This window comes from Triticum aestivum, chromosome 3A, assembly GCF_018294505.1.
Source record: "Triticum aestivum cultivar Chinese Spring chromosome 3A, IWGSC CS RefSeq v2.1, whole genome shotgun sequence".
In the NCBI taxonomy this organism is placed as follows: Eukaryota; Viridiplantae; Streptophyta; class Magnoliopsida; order Poales; family Poaceae; genus Triticum; species Triticum aestivum.
In genome coordinates, this window is record NC_057800.1 from 567201953 (window position 1) to 567219677 (window position 17725).

At 45.1% G+C, this 17725-nt stretch overlaps 1 protein-coding gene across 1 annotated transcript in view; it reads right to left on the reverse strand.

Annotated features, from left to right (window-relative positions):
* Positions 1-16883, reverse strand: part of LOC123062251 (sphingosine kinase 2) — a gene marked incomplete in the record, with an annotated part of 20371 nt that extends 3488 nt beyond the window's left edge. Inside the window, 1 exon segment of the mRNA XM_044485695.1 lies at positions 16505-16883. Coding sequence (XP_044341630.1) covers positions 16505-16802 — 298 coding nt within the window.
* Between the last annotated feature and the right edge of the window lie 842 nt (positions 16884-17725).

The window sequence follows — 17725 nt, forward strand, 5'->3', positions numbered from 1 at the left end:
GTGAGATGCGAGATGGATTTTTTGGCGCCGAGTTGGGCCCGCGCGGCAGGGCAGAGGAGTCGGAGATATGGAGATGCGGATCGATCTACGTACGCGTGGGTTTCCGACTTGCGTGCTGCTCGCGGGCTCCACCGCTCCAGTGATCGGCTTGTTGCCGTGGGTTTGAGTATTTTGGACGAGAAGAAAATGTACGTTATCTTTTAGAGTTTTTTTTTACTTTGGAAAAGAAAACGTACGTTGTCAATAGAGCGTTTTAAAACTTTTTTTTAAGAAAGCCTCCGATTTTTCATCATGCCATGATAGTACTGAAGGAAATATGCTCCAGAGAAAATAAGAAAGTTGTTCTTTTATATTTTCTTATTTATGATAAATGTTTATTATTCATGTTATAATTGTATTGATCGGAAACCTAAATACATATGTGAATACATAGACAAACACTGTGTCTCTAGTGAGCCTCTACTTAACTAGCTTGTTGATCAAAGATGGTTAAGGTTTTCTAATCATAGACATGAGTTGTCATTTGATAACGGGATCACATCATTTTATTGCTATTGTTTTCCTCATGTCAAATACATATTCTTTCGATTATGAGATTATGCAACTTCCGGATACCGGAGGAATGCCCTATGTGCTATCAAACGTCACAACGTAATTGGGTGATTATAAAGATGCTCTACAGGTATCTCCGATCGAGATTAGGATTTGTCCGAGTATCGGAGAGGTATCTATGAGCCCTCTCGGTAATACACATCATAAGAAGCCTTGCAAGCAAAGTGACTAATGAGTTAGTTACATGATGATGTATTACAGAACGAGTAAAAAGGCTTGCCGGTAACGAGATTGAACTAGGTATGAAGATACTGACAATCAAATCTCGGGCAAGTAACATACCGACAGACAAAGGGAATAACGTATGTTGTCATAACGGTTCGGCCAATAAAGATCTTCGTAGAATATGTAGGAGCCAATATGGGCATCCAGGTTCCGCTATTGGTTACTGACCTGAGAGGTGTCTTGGTCATGTCTACATAGTTCTTGAACCCGTAGGGTCCGCGCGCTTAACATTCGATGACGATATTGTATTATATGAGTTATGTGATTTGATGACCGAATATTGTTCGGAGTTCCGGATGAGATCACGAACACGACGAGGAGTCTCGAAATGGTCAAGAGGTAAAGATTGAGATATAGGTGATACGTCTCCAACGTCTCTATAAATTTTTATTGTTCCGTGCTATTATATTATCTGCTTTGGATGTTTTATATCCATTAATATGCTATTTTATATTATTTTTGGGACTAACCTATTAACCTAGAGCCCAGTGTCAGTTTCTATTTTTTTTCTTGTTTTTGAGTTTTGCAGAAAAGGAATACCAAACGGTGTTCAAATGGACTGAAACCTTCGCGATGATTTTTCTTGGACCAGAAGACACCCAGAGACTTGGAGATCAAGTCAGAAGAGCCGCGAGGATGCCACAAGGGGGGAGGGTGCGCCCCCCATCCTTGTGGGCCCCTCGTGACTCCCCTGGCCTAATTCCTTCGCCTATATATTCACATATATTCCCAAACCACCAGAGGCATCCACGAAAACACTTTTCCACCACCGCAACCTTCTGTATCCGTGAGATACCATCTAGGGACCTTTTTCGGCACCCTGCCAAAGGGGATTCAATCATGGAGGGCTTCTACATCAACTCTATTGCCCTTCTGATGAAGCGTGAGTAATTTACCTCATACCTACAGGTCCATAGCTAGTAGCTAGATAGCTTCTTCTCTCTCTTTGATTCTCAATACCATGTTCTCCTCGATGTTCTTGGAGACCTATTCGATGTAATCTTCTTTTGCGGTGTGTTTGTCGAGATCCGGTGAATTGTGGATTTATGATCAACTTATCTATGAATACTAGTTGAATCTTCCTTGAATTCTTATATGCATGATTTGTTATCTTTGTAATTGAAAATGTGTTATATCAACTAGAGGGGGGGTGAATAGGCGATTTTTATGAAATCTTCACTGAGGAATTTCAGGGTGGGGAAATTCCTGAGTGAAGAACTACTTGCAGCGGAATAAGTACTCAGAAGTAAACATAACAGAACATGAGCATGGTCTTCATGATGAAATGAAAAACAAGCACAGAGTACAGAAAGCGTAAACACAGGATGAAGACAAACAGACTGAAAGTGCGTTATATCGACTAGAGGGAGGGTGAATAGGCGATTTTTATGAAAGTCTTCGAAACATGGAAGTTTCGAAGACAAACGATAGAAATAGACCTATTACCATGCAGCGGAAGGTAGACTACACTAGGCAAACCATAGTCAAGTATTCAATGAAGTGAAAGCACTATGACCTATAGCAGCTAGGTAGTTAGGATCAGGTAGAAAGATATTATGAAGCCAAACAGAATACGCAGTCACTCAGTGAAGACAAAAGATAGTGCAATCATACAATGACTTCACAAGGACCAACAGTAAGTAAAGGGAAAGGAAGGATGAAACTAGTGACTCGTTGAAGACAATGATTTGTTAGACCAGTTCCAGTTGCTGTGACAACTGTACGTCTGGTTAGGGCGGCTAGGTGTTTAAACCTGAGGACACATAGTCCCGGACACCCAGTCCTGAACACGCAGCTCAGGACACCCAGTCCTCATCGTATTCCCCTTGAGCTAAGGTCACACAGACCTCGCCCAATCACTCCGGTAAGTCTTCAAGGTAGACTCCCAAACCTTCACAGACTTTGTTCACCGGTGATCCACAATGACTCTTGGATGCTCAGAACGCGACGCCTAACCAGCTAGAGGATTCACAGTCCTCAAGTGTAATAAGTCTTCAGATCACACAGATAGGAAGACTTAAATGATGCCTAACACTCTTTGACTGGGTGGTTAGGGCTTTATCCTCGCAAGGAATTCTCTCTCAAAGGCTTTGAGGTGGGTTGCTCTCAAGCGACAAAAGCCATACTTTAACTCTGAGCAGCCAACCGTTTATGGTTGTAGGGGGTGGGCTATTTATAGCCACTAGGCAACCCGACCTGATTTGTTCGAAATGACCCTGGGTCACTAAGGAACTGACACGTGTTCCAACAGTCAGATTTCAAACACACACGTCAACTTTACTTGGGCTACAAGCAAAGCTGACTTGTCCGACTCTGGACAAGATTCGCTCTCATAGTCTTCACTCGAAGACATAGGTTTTGGTTAAGCATCACTTCAATCATTCTGACTGGTTCTCTTGGACCCCACTTAACAGTACGATAGTTCCTATGACTCAATAAAGAAGAAAAAAGAACTACGAAAGATCTAAGTCTTCGAGCTCCATAGGCTTCATGCGATGTCTTCTCTTGTCATAGTCTTCAATGTGAGTATCTTCACATACCACCTTTGACATCAATGCCTTCATACATTTTTAGGGTTCATCTCTGTAGGAAAACCGAATCAATGAGGGACTTCTACCTGTGTTATCCTGCAATTCTCACAAACACATTAGTCCCTCAACTAGGTTTGTCGTCAATACTCCAAAACCAACTAGGGGTGGCACTAGATGCACTTACAATCTCCCCCTTTTTGGTGATTGATGACAAACTAGTTGAAGTTTTCAACAGGGAATATAATATGTGAAATTGTAAAGGATAAGGAATTGTCTTCATAAGTTGCAAGGGCTCCCCCTGAAGATGTGCATATAAGTAATTTGCTTTTGGAATGCAAATGCACATGGCAGGTTGTACTTGTGGAGATCCTCTTCAACTTATGATGACAATTCATTATGCTTGTGAAGGTATGTGAAGATAATGACATGCATAATGGAAAATGGACGTCTGCAAAATGATCTAAGTGCAGAGTTTATCGTCGCACATGCGGAATTTATCATCGCATCACAAAGTAGCAAATAAGTAGCAGACGACCATCGAGTTTAAGTGTTACAACTCAAAGAACCAAATGTATCAAAACGAGAGTTGTAAGCACTAGGAAAAATATAAAGCAACCGCCCATATGGACCCGCTTGAAGACTATCAAACTCATATGCTTCTCCCCCTTTTGTCAGTAAGGACCAAAAAGGTTTGAAGACATAGAGCATCTACTCGTTCCCATGAAGAGTAGGTGAAGCAGCAGGGTCGTCGGTGGTGTTCGGCGGTGCAGAAGAACTTGGAGCAGTGTCGAAGCGTGCTGAAGGAGGCGGCGGTGAAGTAGCATCGTCTTCGTCCTCGATCACTCTGGCATTCACAGTTGCCGCAGAGGAAGAGAACTCAGAGTCTTCAAGAGATGGAGTTCGTCGCAACACTGCCCTTCGAGGAGGTGTGGAGTCAAACTTGAAGCGTTCAGAGAAGCCATCCTCTTGAAGATCATCTTCAGAGCACATAAGCGTCAGCCCTTTCCATATGCGTCGAGAGGTTTCATGGGCAACAAAGACATTCTTGGTGGCAAGATTGCGAATGCGGTTGACATCCACCAAGAGGCTTTGCATTTGGCGCTTCAGGCAGTCATGATGCCTATCCTATTTTTGATGAAGAGCCACCAGAAGCTCTCGGTCATTGAGAACCTGATATCGCTTCTTGGGTCATTGGGCAATAGTGCTTTCGGTGGCTTCAGTAAAGGCACGATGAGGTGCACGTGTAGTTCCAGCCAGAGGATAAACACGAGTGACTGCTTCAACTCCTTCAATGTTCTGAGAGAAACTTTGATGCTCCGCATTCTGAAGACTAAGAGGCTCCTTGGAAAGCTCAGGATAAATGGCTTCAATGGACATATCCACATCAGGCAGAAAGATCTGATGATTGCGAGCAGATGGCTGATATGAGATAGCGGAGTGGAGTTTAATCAGCCGCATTATCCATGGAGCGTAGAACTTCAAGCCAAAAAGATTAGAGCCTGATGCAGCAAGTTGGCGGATGAAGAAGTCTTGTGCATTGAAGCATTTGCCATGAAGAATATAGAAGACCAAAGTCTTCATTGCACCTTCCAGCTTGGCATGTGGAGAATGTCCTTTGATGGGTCAGAGAGTTCGCCTTATGATGTGATAGATAGTCCTTGGCAGATACTCAAGGTCTTCAACAAAGAACTCCTTAGGATATGCAGCATCTTGTGGCAAGGGCTTCATCATACTGAGCATCTGACTCATGTTCGGTTCAGGCTTCTGAAAGATGTTCTCCATAGCTTCACTGTGAAGCTGACAGCCAGGTTCATAGAGGTCTCCAGGAGTGGGCAGACCAGTGAGCTCAATGATATCAAAGGCTTTGGCTTCGTGATGAACATTTTCTGTCATCCACTCCAGGACCCAAGTCTTCGGATCTCTGTTGTAGCCACGTATGTGAAGTGTGGCATAAAATTGGAGCAGCAACTCTTCGTTCCAGTGCTCTTGGTCGGTGACAAAAGGCAACAGTCCAACCTCTTTGAAGCAATCCAGAGCTTCTTCCAGACAGGGCAGACCAGCTATTGCTTCCGTGTCAAGACGCTTATGTGGGAAGATGCGACCTTGATTGTACAGAATGCAGGAGTAATAGCTTCGCTATGGATAGCTCTAGAACCGATCAGAAGATATTTGTTCCCTTGAGTAGGGGTTCTTGGAGCTGTTGAAGAAAGTGTTGTCTGCTTTGAAGCCGTTGACATTGAAGGATCCAGGTGCTGATGCAGGACCTGGAAACCTGGGCAACCTTGGAATTGGCTTCTGTACCTGAGGCCTGTGCTCAACATGATAGTCAAACTGAGGACCAGCAGCAGGCACAGGAACAAGAGCAGTAGCATCATTTGCTTCACTGACTTCTGGCTCATTGGTTGGTGCAGGCTCCACATTTGCTTCAGCCATGACAACGTCATTGGCTTCATTTGTTTTGATGGTGGCAGCCTCAAGATTCTCAACCTCCACTTGATGAGCTGGAGGGTCGGTTACAGTCACGTTCTCCTCGAGAACAGCTTCTTGGTGAGACGGGGGTGTAGCAACTCTTGGGGTTTCATCTTCATCGGCTGATACAGCCGGAACATCTTCAGCAGCTTTAGCTTCAGATTCAGAGACTGGAGGCCTTGGTCCTTTGCGAAGCCTGCGTAACGCTGGTGACGCTTTTGGAGAAGGAGTTGGCTGGGCCTCAAGGTCATCTTCTTCTTGTTCTTGTGGGTGATCAGCCCATGATGCATCCTGAGCAATTGGCGTCAGAGGACGACCAATGCTGATGAGTTCGCTATGCGTAAGCACAGGCGATGATACCTGTTGATGCTCGATCTGAGGAAGAACTGCATCATCTTCAACATGGTCATGGTGACCAATGTCTTTAGCAGCAGTGGGATTGGTTGCTGGAAAGTCTTCAGCTTCATGAGCCTCTGTGGAAGAAGGCTCATGGACAGTCAGTTGGCGCTCTTGATGTTCAGCGGCAGGGCGAACCATGGAGATGGGTTCAACAATTAAGGGCTCTGTGGGAGCAGCCTGTTCCTTCTTGATCTTCCGCTTCTTCTTGGAGGGAGCAGCATCAAAGACTTCAAAATGTTTCCTCTTTCTGGCTTCAGCCTCAGCAGTCCTTGTCTTCTTCAGTTCTGAAGTGGTAGACCTGGCTTTTGGCTTCGAGCCAGTCATGCTGGTTGGGAAGACAATGGGATGTGCTTCCTGCCTTGGTGCATCGGGTTCGGCCATAGCGGGCTTCTTCTTCTTTTGCTTTGCAGCCATCCTGGGGTCGATGCCAAAACGACCAAGGGCCGTGCGCTTCTCAGCCTCATTGTAGGCTTGCACACTCTTGTCAGCCAGGACCTTCATGCGCTCACGTGAACCTTGAGCTTCTGCATGTTTCTTGAGAAAGGCTTCTTTGAGCTCGTGCAGCATGATCTTGAAATTTTTCACCTCTTGCACGCTGAGCTTGGCCATATGCTTCTTGAACTGAGCTTTCTCAAAGTCAATCTTTTGCTTCAGTTTGACGATGCGCTGAGCTAGAGCTAGCTCTGAAGCAATGGCGCCGTGGAAGGCGACACTGAGGCCAATTGGAAGTTGCAGATCTTCGAAACTGAGGTTGGGCGTGTCAAACCACTCATCAATGAAGTTGTGGATGATTGCCACGTCAAAGAGAGGCAGATCATTGAAGATTTCTGCTTCTTCTTTGCTCCTGATCAGTTGCTCAAGAGCGTCATCTGCAAGATCTTCATCACTGGACAGATCAATGGCATCATTGTGCAGAATAGCAGCAGTAGTCAGTTCTTGGCTGGTGTGTGGCAGAGGCATCTTGACTTTCTGGGGCTTGGAGATGCGTGACAGATCTTCAGACTGCACACTGTCTTCAAGAGGTGCAGTAGCCAGTGGCTTCGCCCGTGAGATTTTTGGTGCTGAGGCAGGCTTTGAAGCTTTAGGCTGCTTCAATTTCTTTGGCTTCGGCGCTGCAGGCGCTTCATCTGATTCAGTGTCATCTGCAGGCTCATCCACGGCTGTCCCTTAAACCACGATATGAGTGATGAGACCTTTCAGGTTGTAGAAGGGCCCAACCAGATTGGGTTCAGCTTCGCGGGTGCCATCGGCACGGGGAGCAGAGGGACCAGGGTTGAAGTCTAGTCCCAAAGATTTCTTGTTCTGCTTCGCCGAATTCTGGGAAAACTGGAAGTTGCGCTTGAACAGATTGTCGTCTCGACACCATAGCAGTGACGATGGGTCAGCATCCGCAGGCTGTGGTCCACGGACCATGCAGGGATAGAAGCTTTGTTCAATGGCTTCATCTCTGGACCTGGGTTGAAGATTTTTGTATAGGATGTCTCCCCAAGGTCGCTTGATGGCATTTTTCTCAGCATATTCCTTTGTCACAAATCTGTACTTGAACCACTGTTCTGCCCAATATTGTCGAATCCATTGGATTCGTGTCTTGCGCTGATTGTAATCCTCTTCAGGATCTGTCTTGTAAAGCTCTGAGAGGTCATCAGGCAAATCTCTTGATGTTCCCTCACGACGCTGTCTGCCACCCTTCCTTGCTGATTTCTCTGCAGCCATGAATTTCAAACTGAATGGCTTCAACACGTTCAAAGGCTTTAAAGGCTTTTGCTTGCTGGACAAACAGGAACTTGCTTCGAGAGAATTTATATGATACTGTAAGAATTCTGCAAATGAATGCAGACTATGAGAATCAAGGGATTCTCCCACGGATATGTACCTGTGACAGCATTAAGGTGCGAGGGAAGGGGAAGAGGTCATATGCATTCTCAGAAGATTTTGAAGATAAATCAGTTTAGAAGACATTGACCTCATCATGTGAAGACATTCACTCATAGATAAGGAGTTGGTTCCAGATTTGTACGAATCCACGGATCAGTACAAGTGAGGAATCTAACTACTTTGTGAAGCATAAGTGAACATACTAGGCACAATATGAGATGCAGTATGAAGTGGATCCAACATGTGTGAACAAAAACCACTTGTGGTAGAAAGTGACGAATCTGTAGGATCAAAGGGGCCATAAAAAGGAGGTTTTTATTTACCACACAAGGAACTGCTAGACGGAGTGGAAGAGGAGGCCGAGAAGTTCAATCGTCCGTGCCCTAACTTGGCGACGAAGGACACCTACGGCGATGGCGGAGAGGACGATGTCCGCAGTTGGCGTGAAGACGGCGTCGGAGAGGTTGCAGCAGCTAAGCGCTTCATCGCTGACGTCATCGAGGGCTAGCGGTGGTGCTAGGGTTCGTGCGAGAGTGAAAGAAGAGATAATGACTGTGGTGTGGCGTGTATTTATAGGGACAGGGGCGGCTCAGTGTTATTACACAGGTGCCCCTGGCAATTCACATCTGAGGAACACGTGGCCATCATGCAGCATATCGGAGGTTGTTCCACGTCCCACGCACGCCTGGATTGTCGGGTGGTCGTTCCCACTTCTCCGGGTTTCAGGTGAAGGAATTAGCATTGAAAGCGAGCTTAATGTTTGTCTCTGTATCTCCTGCTGACAAGGACGCAGAGAAGACATTTGACAGTTTCAAAAGAATGCATATGATTTGGAGAGATAGAGTTTGAGATAGAAAGCATAGAGAGGTTAGGGTCCGATCACATTCACTTAGTTCAAAAGATTCAATAAGAAGACATAGCTATAAGTGAATGCTGTAGAGGACAGAACACTAGTATATATATATAATCAACATAGTGAATATAATCATGAAGACATGTTGAGATTGAAGCCAAACCAAATGTGAAGACATAGCAAATGTAACGCCATGAGTGAAACACTTCAAACAGAACATTTGGTGGTGGCGTTACCCACCGTATAGGAAGTATTAGACCCAGACACGGCGCATAATTATCGTGGTGCTCCGAAGTCAAATTCCTCATTAATGTATTCACACTTAGAATGCATGTCTTCATTGATTGAAGATATACTTTACTTCATGTGTTGCACATCTAAGTCATCAATATGCATAAGTGTTAGGATGTGTGCCTGATCACAGGACATTTGAGGATTCCAAGATATTTAGCTCACACCGTAACTTGCAAAATCTCTTCTCATCCAAGGGCTTGGTGAAGATATCTGCCAATTGCTCTTCAGTGTTGACGTGTATGATATCAATATCTTCCTTCACAACATGATCTCTGAGAAAGTGATGACGAATCTCAATGTGCTTTGTCTTCGAGTGCTGAACTGGGTTGTTGGCAATCTTGATGGCGCTTTCATTGTCGCAGTAGAGTGGCACTTGCTTCCGATGAATGCCATAGTCTTTGAGTGTTTGTTTCATCCATAGAAGCTGAGCGCAACAAGATCCAGCAGCAATGTATTCAGATTCAGCAGTGGAGAGAGATACACAATTCTGCTTCTTTGAAGACCAACATACAAGTGATCGTCCCAGAAAATGACATGTGCCTGATGTAGACTTGCGATCAATCTTGTCACTAGCATAATCAGCATCCGAGAATCCAACTAGATCAAACTCTGAGCCCTTTGGATACCATAATCCTAGAGTTGGGGTGTAAGCCAAATATCGAAGAATTCGCTTCACAGCTAAGTGATGCGATTCCTTTGGTGTGGCTTGGAATCGAGCACACATGCAAACACTAAGCATAATATCTGGCCTAGATGCACATAGATAAAGTAAAGAATCAATCATGGAGCGGTATACCTTTTGATCAAACTCTTTACCATTGTCGTCGGGACCCAGATGATGTTTGGCTGGCATTGGCGTCGTGAAGCCTTTGCAGTCTTGCATACCGAACTTCTTCAGGCAATCTTTGAGATACTTCTCTTGAGATATAAAGATGCCGTTACGTTGCTGTTGTATTTGAAGACCAATGAAGAACTTCAGCTCTCCCATCATGGACATCTGGTATTGCTCTTGCATCATATATCCAAATTCTTCACTGTATTTCTGATTGGTGCAGCCGAAGATAATGTCATCCACATATATTTGGCACACAAACAGTTCACCATCATATGTCTTCGTGAAGAGAGTGGGGTCGAGGGAACCAGGTGTGAAGCCTTTGCTCTTCAGGAAGTATTTGAGTGTGTCATACCAAGCCCGAGGGGCTTGTTTGAGGCCATATAGTGCCTTGTTGAGCTTGTATACCATGTCAAGATGTTTTGGATCTTCAAAGCCAGGAGGTTGTGCAACATACACTTCTTCTTCAATCTTGCCATTGAGAAAAGCGCTCTTCACATCCATTTGATATAGAAGTATGTTATGATGATTTGCATAGGCCAGCAGTATGCGTATGGCTTCAAGTCGAGCCACATGAGCAAACATTTCATCGAAGTCAATCCCTTCAACTTGAGTATATCCTTGAGCAACGAGACGAGCTTTGTTTTTGACAACTTGACCATGCTCATCTTGCTTGTTGCGGTATATCCATTTGGTGCCTATTATATTGTGCTTCCGAGGATCAGGACGCTTAACCAGTTCCCATACATTATTCAGCTCAAACAGTTGAAGCTCTTCTTGCATAGCTTGAATCCATTCAGGTTTCATGAAGGCTTCTTCAACTTTCTTGGGTTCTGTTATTGAGACGAATGTGAAGTGCCCACAAAAATTTGCTAGCTGTGTTGCCCTTGAATGAGTGAGCGGACCGGGTGCATTGATGCTATCAATTATTCTCTCAATCTGCACTTCATTGGCAACACGAGGATGTACAGGGCGAATATTTTGTTCTTGCTGATCATTGTCATTGTTAGAGGAATTGTCTTCAGGTTGATCAGGTGCGGATATGATAAGTTCCTCTTCAGGTTGAGCTTCAGAGGGTATGATTTCTCCAGTTCCCATAAGTTTGATTGATTCACTGGATGGAACTTCATCTAGCACATTTGGCAGGTGCTCTCTTTGTGAACCGTTAGTCTCATCGAACCGCACATCCACTGTTTCAACCACTTTATAATGAAAGAGATTGAAGACTTTGTAGGAGTGCGAATCCTTTCCATATCCAAGCATAAAACCCTCATGTGCTTTTGGTGCAAATATTGAAGTGTGATGTGGATCCTTGATCCAGCACCTGGCGCCAAATACTCTGAAGTAACTGACATTTGGCTTCTTGCCAGTAAGGAGCTCATAAGATGTCTTATTCAGAAGCTTGTGAAGATAAACATGGTTGATTGTATGGCATGCAATATCAATGGCTTCAGGCCAGAATTTTCTTGGAGTCTTGTATTCATCAAGCATCGTTCGGGCCATCTCAATGAGTGTTCTGTTCTTGCGTTCGACGACGCCATTCTGCTGTGGCGTGTACGGAGCTGAGAATTCATGTGTGACGCCCAAAGTATCAAGATATGTATCAAGGCCAGTGTTCTTGAATTCAGTGCCATTGTCACTTCTGATGTACTTTATCTTGGCGCCATAGTTGTTCATTGCTCGATTGGTGAAGCGTCTGAAGACATCCTGCACTTCAGTCTTGTAGAGGATTATGTGCACCCAAGTATATCTAGAATAATCATCAACAATGACAAAGCCATAGAGACAAGCAGTAGTAGTAAGAGTTGAGTAATGAGTGGGACCGAAAAGATCCATGTGGAGCAGTTCGAAGGGTCGAGTTGTTGTCATGATTGTCTTCGCGGGATGCTTGGCCCTCGTCATCTTTCCTCCTTCACAGGCACCGCATAAGTGATCTTTCTTGAACTTGACGCCCTCGATGCCTATGACATGCTTCTTCTTTGCAAGGGTGTGGAGGTTCCTCATGCCAGCATGCCCTAGCCTCCGATGCCAGAGCCAACATTCTGAAGCTTTTGCCAGAAGACATACGACAAGCTGTGGTCCTGCTGAGAAATCTACCACGTACAAATCATCTTTCCTATACCCTTCAAACACTAGAGACTTGTCAGATTCCATTAGAACAAGGCAACGATATTTTCCAAACATCACGATCATGTTTAAATCGCAAAGCATTGAGACAGACATTAAGTTGAAACCAAGGGATTCAACAAGCATGACTTTATCCATGTGTTGATCCTTTGAGATTGCAACTCTACCTAGACCCAATACCTTACTTTTACCAGTGTCAGCAAATGTGATGTGACTCTTGTCGGATGGACGTAAGGTTGAGTCCATAAGAAGGCTTCTCTTGCCAGTCATGTGATTGGTACACCCACTATCAATAATCCATTCTGAAGCTGCTGGTGTCGTACCCTACAGTGCAGTTAGGGGGATAGGCTTCACGAAGAGAATTGTGAAGCAAAAACATTTGACGAACCAGTGGGTTATGAAAGCTTAGATTGAGATTTGGACTGATAGGGCGAGTAGCAAGCGATTCAGGAACAAAGTACATAATAAGACCATTTGGGCATTTGATCTTGCGCCCTACAAGATGTTTAAGGTCCCCAGCAATAGCGTCAGACGATTTTGGTTTTCTGCTGGAGACCCTTCCCTGCAAAAGAGAGTTAAGCTTTCTTAGCCACCCACATCTTCAAGGGTGGCTTAGAAGCAATAAGTCTAAGTGCATCATCTGAGAACTTTGGCTTTGGAGCCCTAGCAAAAAGTCTTGCAGGAGGACAATAGTACTCATAAGAATAAGCAGAATAGTTCTTGGTCTTATGAACATGGCGGTTTGATGAACCGCGCTCATATTCATAGGCCTGAGTATGGCTTCCCTACAAAATATTTGCGTTAGTGCGACTCAGGTGAGTCCTCTGTCTGTATGAAGCCTTTGGACCGTATGAAGCCTGTGGTCTGGGGTTTATCTTCTTCACCTATGGTGTCATGATGACATTCACAAGAAGATTCTCCAAACACCTTTTCGGCACCCAGATTTTCTTCATAGGCGGTCCATTCCTGTAGTTAGTACCAATATACCTGGCAAACACTTCACTATTCTGATTCTTAAACAGTTTATAGTTTGCATCAAAGGATTCATCAATAATGATGGGATTAGCACAAGTGAAGCCAGATAGGGTGGATGGATCCGCTGAGGGTTCCTTTGCAGCAACCCATGTGGTTTTGGGGTACTGCTCAGGTTTCCAGTAAGAGCCATCAGCATTCATTTTCCTTTCGAACCCAACACCCTCTTTCCTAGGGTTTCGGTTCAGGATCTGCCTTTTGAGGACATCACATAGTGTCTGATGCCCTTTGAGACTTTTGTACATCCCTGTTTCAAGCAGTGTCTTCAACCTAGCATTCTCATCAGCAATAGCAGTGGTATCCTCAGCAGAGGGGTTAGTTACCACATCAATAGTTGAAGATATTGCAATAGTAGCAGCAGTAGAACATTCAACAACAAAGGTAGCGTTATCACGCTCAATGCATTTAAGACATGGTGGTTCAAATCCTTCCTGAGCGGAACTGATCTGTTTGGCGCGAAGTAACTCGTTTTCCTTTTGAAGATCTTCATGAGCTGCTCTCAATTTCTCAAGATCTTGCTTCCTTTGAAGATAATCATAGGAAAGCCTTTCATGAGTTGTTGTGAGCATTTCATGACGACTTTCAAGTTCCTCATACTTAACATGAAGATTTTTTATGTCTTCAATTAAGGACTGAGATCGAGTCATTTCAGCGTCTAACAGATCATCGCTTTTGTCTAATAGTTTTTGAATATGTTCCATAGCTTTTTGTTGTTCAGTTGTAATTTTAGCAAGTGTTTTGTAGCTGGGTTTGGAATCACAATCAGAGTCATCTTCACTAGATGTTTGATAGTGAGTAGTGTGTGTGTTTACCTTAGCACCGCGTGCCATGAAGCAGTAGGTAGGAGCAGAGTAGTCCTTGTCATTTGCATCGGTGTCAGTGATGAAGTCGTTGTCTTCAGTGTTGAAGATGGACTTGGCAACGTATGCTGTAGCCAGACTCGCAACGCCAGAATTGGACTCCTCCTCAGACTCTACCTCCGCCTCCTCAGAAGCAGACTCCTCCTCTGAATCCATTTCCTTGCCAACAAACGCACATGCCTTGCCAGATGAGCTCTTCTTGTGTGATGAAGACTTGGAGGAAGACTTGGAAGAAGACTTTGAGTATTTCTTCTTCTTCTTCTTGTCGTCAGAGTCATACTCCTTGCTCTTCTTCTTCTTCTTGTTCTCATTGTCCCACTACGGACACTCAGAGATGTAGTGGACAGGTTTCTTGCACTTGTGGCATGATCTTTTCTTGTAGTCATAAGCAGAAGCTTCATCATTCCTTGAGCTTGATCATGAAGACTTTCTGAAGCCTTTCTTCTTGGTGAATTTTTGGAACGTCTTCACAAGCATAGCAAGCTCCTTTCCAATGTCTTCAGGATCATCAGAACTGCTGTCGGATTCTTCTTCAGATGTGGAGACAGCTTTTGCCTTCAGGGCACGAGTTCGCCCATAGTTGGGACCGTAGATGTCTCTTTTCTCAGAAAGCTGAAACTCGTGTGTGTTGAGCCTCTCAAGTATGTCAGACGGATCGAGTGTCTTGAAGTCAGGACGTTCTTGAATCATCAGGGCTAGGGTGTCAAACGAGCTGTCAAGTGATCTCAGGAGTGTCTTGACGACTTCATGCTTGGTGATCTCAGTGGCGCCGAGAGCTTGAAGCTCATTTGTGATGTCAGTGAGTCGATCAAACGTGAGCTGGACATTCTCATTGTCATTTCTCTTGAAGCGGTTGAAGAGGTTGCGAAGGACACTGATTCTCTGATCTCTCTGGGTTGAGACGCCTTCATTGACCTTGGAGAGCCAGTCCCATACTAGCTTAGATGTTTCCAAAGAACTTACACGGCCATACTGTCCTTTGGTTAGATGACGACAGATGATGTTCTTGGCAGTGGAGTCCAGTTGAACGAACTTCTTGACATCCGTAGCGGTGACACCTTCACCAGCCTTGGGAACGCCATTCTTGACGACATACCATAGGTCGACATCAATGGCTTCAAGATGCATGCGCATCTTATTCTTCCAGTAAGGATATTCAGTTCCATCAAAGACGGGGCACGCAGCGGAGACTTTAATTATCCCTGCTGTCGACATAGATAAAACTCCAGGTGGTTAAACCGAATCACACAGAACAAGGGAGTACCTTGCTCTGATACCAATTGAAAGTGTGTTATATCGACTAGAGGGGGGTGAATAGGCGATTTTTATGGAAGTCTTCTAAACGTGGAAGTTTCGAAGACAAGCGATAGAAATAGACCTATTACCATGTAGCGGAAGGTAGACTACACTAGGCAAACCATAGTCAAGTATTCAATGAAGTGAAAGCACTATGACCTATAGTAGCTAGGTAGTTAGGATCAGGTAGGAAGATATTATGAAGCCAAACAAAATACACAGTCACTCAGTGAAGACAAAAGATAGTGCAATCATACAATGACTTCACAAGGACCAACAGTAAGTAAAGGGAAAGGAAGGATAATTGTCAAGTGAGATCCATCCACTACCATTATGTGAAGTCAACTCACAGCTGCATATCGAATGCCAACTACAACTACTGGAGTCAAGCTGTGGATTCAACCCCTGCCATGTCGTGCCATGCCAACCATGCAAGCCTAAACATGGTATAGAATATTGCGTGTTACCAACCTCCACGAGGACGCCATCGCCGCTGACGCAGACGATCCCGTCGTATCTCGCAAGGTCGAGAGAGGACGCCACCTCCTGGGCATGCCCCCGGTACCGGGTCTCTGAGACAAATTAACGAAACCACGGACCAGACGGATCAAAATAACCGCAAGAGCCAAGAATGTAGGAGAAGAAGATCGTTTCAAAAAACCATGGAGAACCTTGCCTTGCATTGTGACTTCGACGTCGGCGGCTTCGAACAGGGGCCTGATCTCTGCCTCGTAGATCTTGCTTGCCCGTCTTTTGCCGCCGTAGGGGTTGATGAGGACGAACAATCTCTTGGGCCGCCCTGTTATCGCATGTTCATCACGAAATATGAATCGTTTACGCTAATGGAGCATCGCATTCTAAACTACTAGAAACATCTGATATAATCCCGTAAAAAATTACTAGTTGATGAAACAGAGGAGCAGCTCGACACATCTAGATTGGAGAAGCACTGTGCATAATCAGAGGAATCGAAAAATCCGAGACAGTTTGGGCTGGTCGCGTGGTGACCGGCACGACGGACGGAGGCACCAAAGGCACGTACCTATCGAGTCCAAGCATCCCCGTAGTGTCTCGCCCCAGGCCGCGGCCGCGCCCTCACCGTCGGCCATCTCGAAGACGTACTCCCTCCTGCGCCTCTTCCCTCTCGCCTTGGCGCGCGACGGCGGTCTCGCGGCATCCTCCGCCACGAAGGCCCTGACGACGACCTCCTTGCCGCTCGCCTCGGCTCCGAGCACGTCGGCCTCCAGCGAGAGGCTCCTCTCCGCCGTGGCCCCAGCGCGGCGCCACCGGAGCTCAGGGCAGCCGCCTGTGGTGGAGAGTGTCGCTTCGTCCGTCGTGCCGTTCACGCGGACCTTGGTCGCAGCGCCGGTGCCGCCGGTGCCTTGCCGGTCTTCCATGGCATGGGGAGAGAGCTAGAAGAGCGTGAGATGCGAGATGGATTTTTTGGCGCCGAGTTGGGCCCGCGCGGTAGGGCAGAGGAGTCGGAGATATGGAGATGCGGATCGATCTACGTACGCGTGGGTTTCCGACTTACGTGCTGCTCGCGGGCTCCACCGCTCCAGTGGTCAGCTTGTTGCCGTGGGGTTGAGTATTTTGGACGAGAAGAAAATGTACGTTATCTTCTAGAGTATTTTTTTTACTTTGGAAAAGAAAACGTATGTTGTCAATAGAGCGTTTTAAAACTTTTTTTTAAGAAAGCCTCCGATTTTTCGTCATGCCATGATTGTACTGAAGGAAATATGCCCCAGAGGCAATAATAAAGTTGTTCTTTTATATTTTCTTATTTATGATAAATGTTTATTATTCATGCTAGAATTGTATTGATCGGAAACCTAAATACATATGTGAATACATAGACAAACACTGTGTCTCTAGTGAGCCTCTACTTGACTAGCTCGTTGATCAAAGATGGTTAAGGTTTTCTAATCATAGACATGAGTTGTCATTTGATAACGGGATCACATCATTTTATTGCTATTGTTTTCTTCATGTTAAATACATATTCTTTCGATTATGAGATTATGCAACTCCCGGATACCGGAGGAATGCCCTATGTGCTATCAAACGTCACAACGTAATTGGGTGATTATAAAGATGCTCTACAGGTATCTCCGAAGGTGTTTGTTGAGTTGGCATAGATCGAGATTAGGATTTGTCCGAGTATCGGAGAGGTATCTATGAGACCTCTCGGTAATACACATCATAAGAAGCCCTACAAGCAAAGTGACTAATGAGTTAGTTACATGATGATGTATTACGGAACGAGTAAAGAGGCTTGCCGGTAACGAGATTGAACTAGGTATGAAGATACCGACAATCG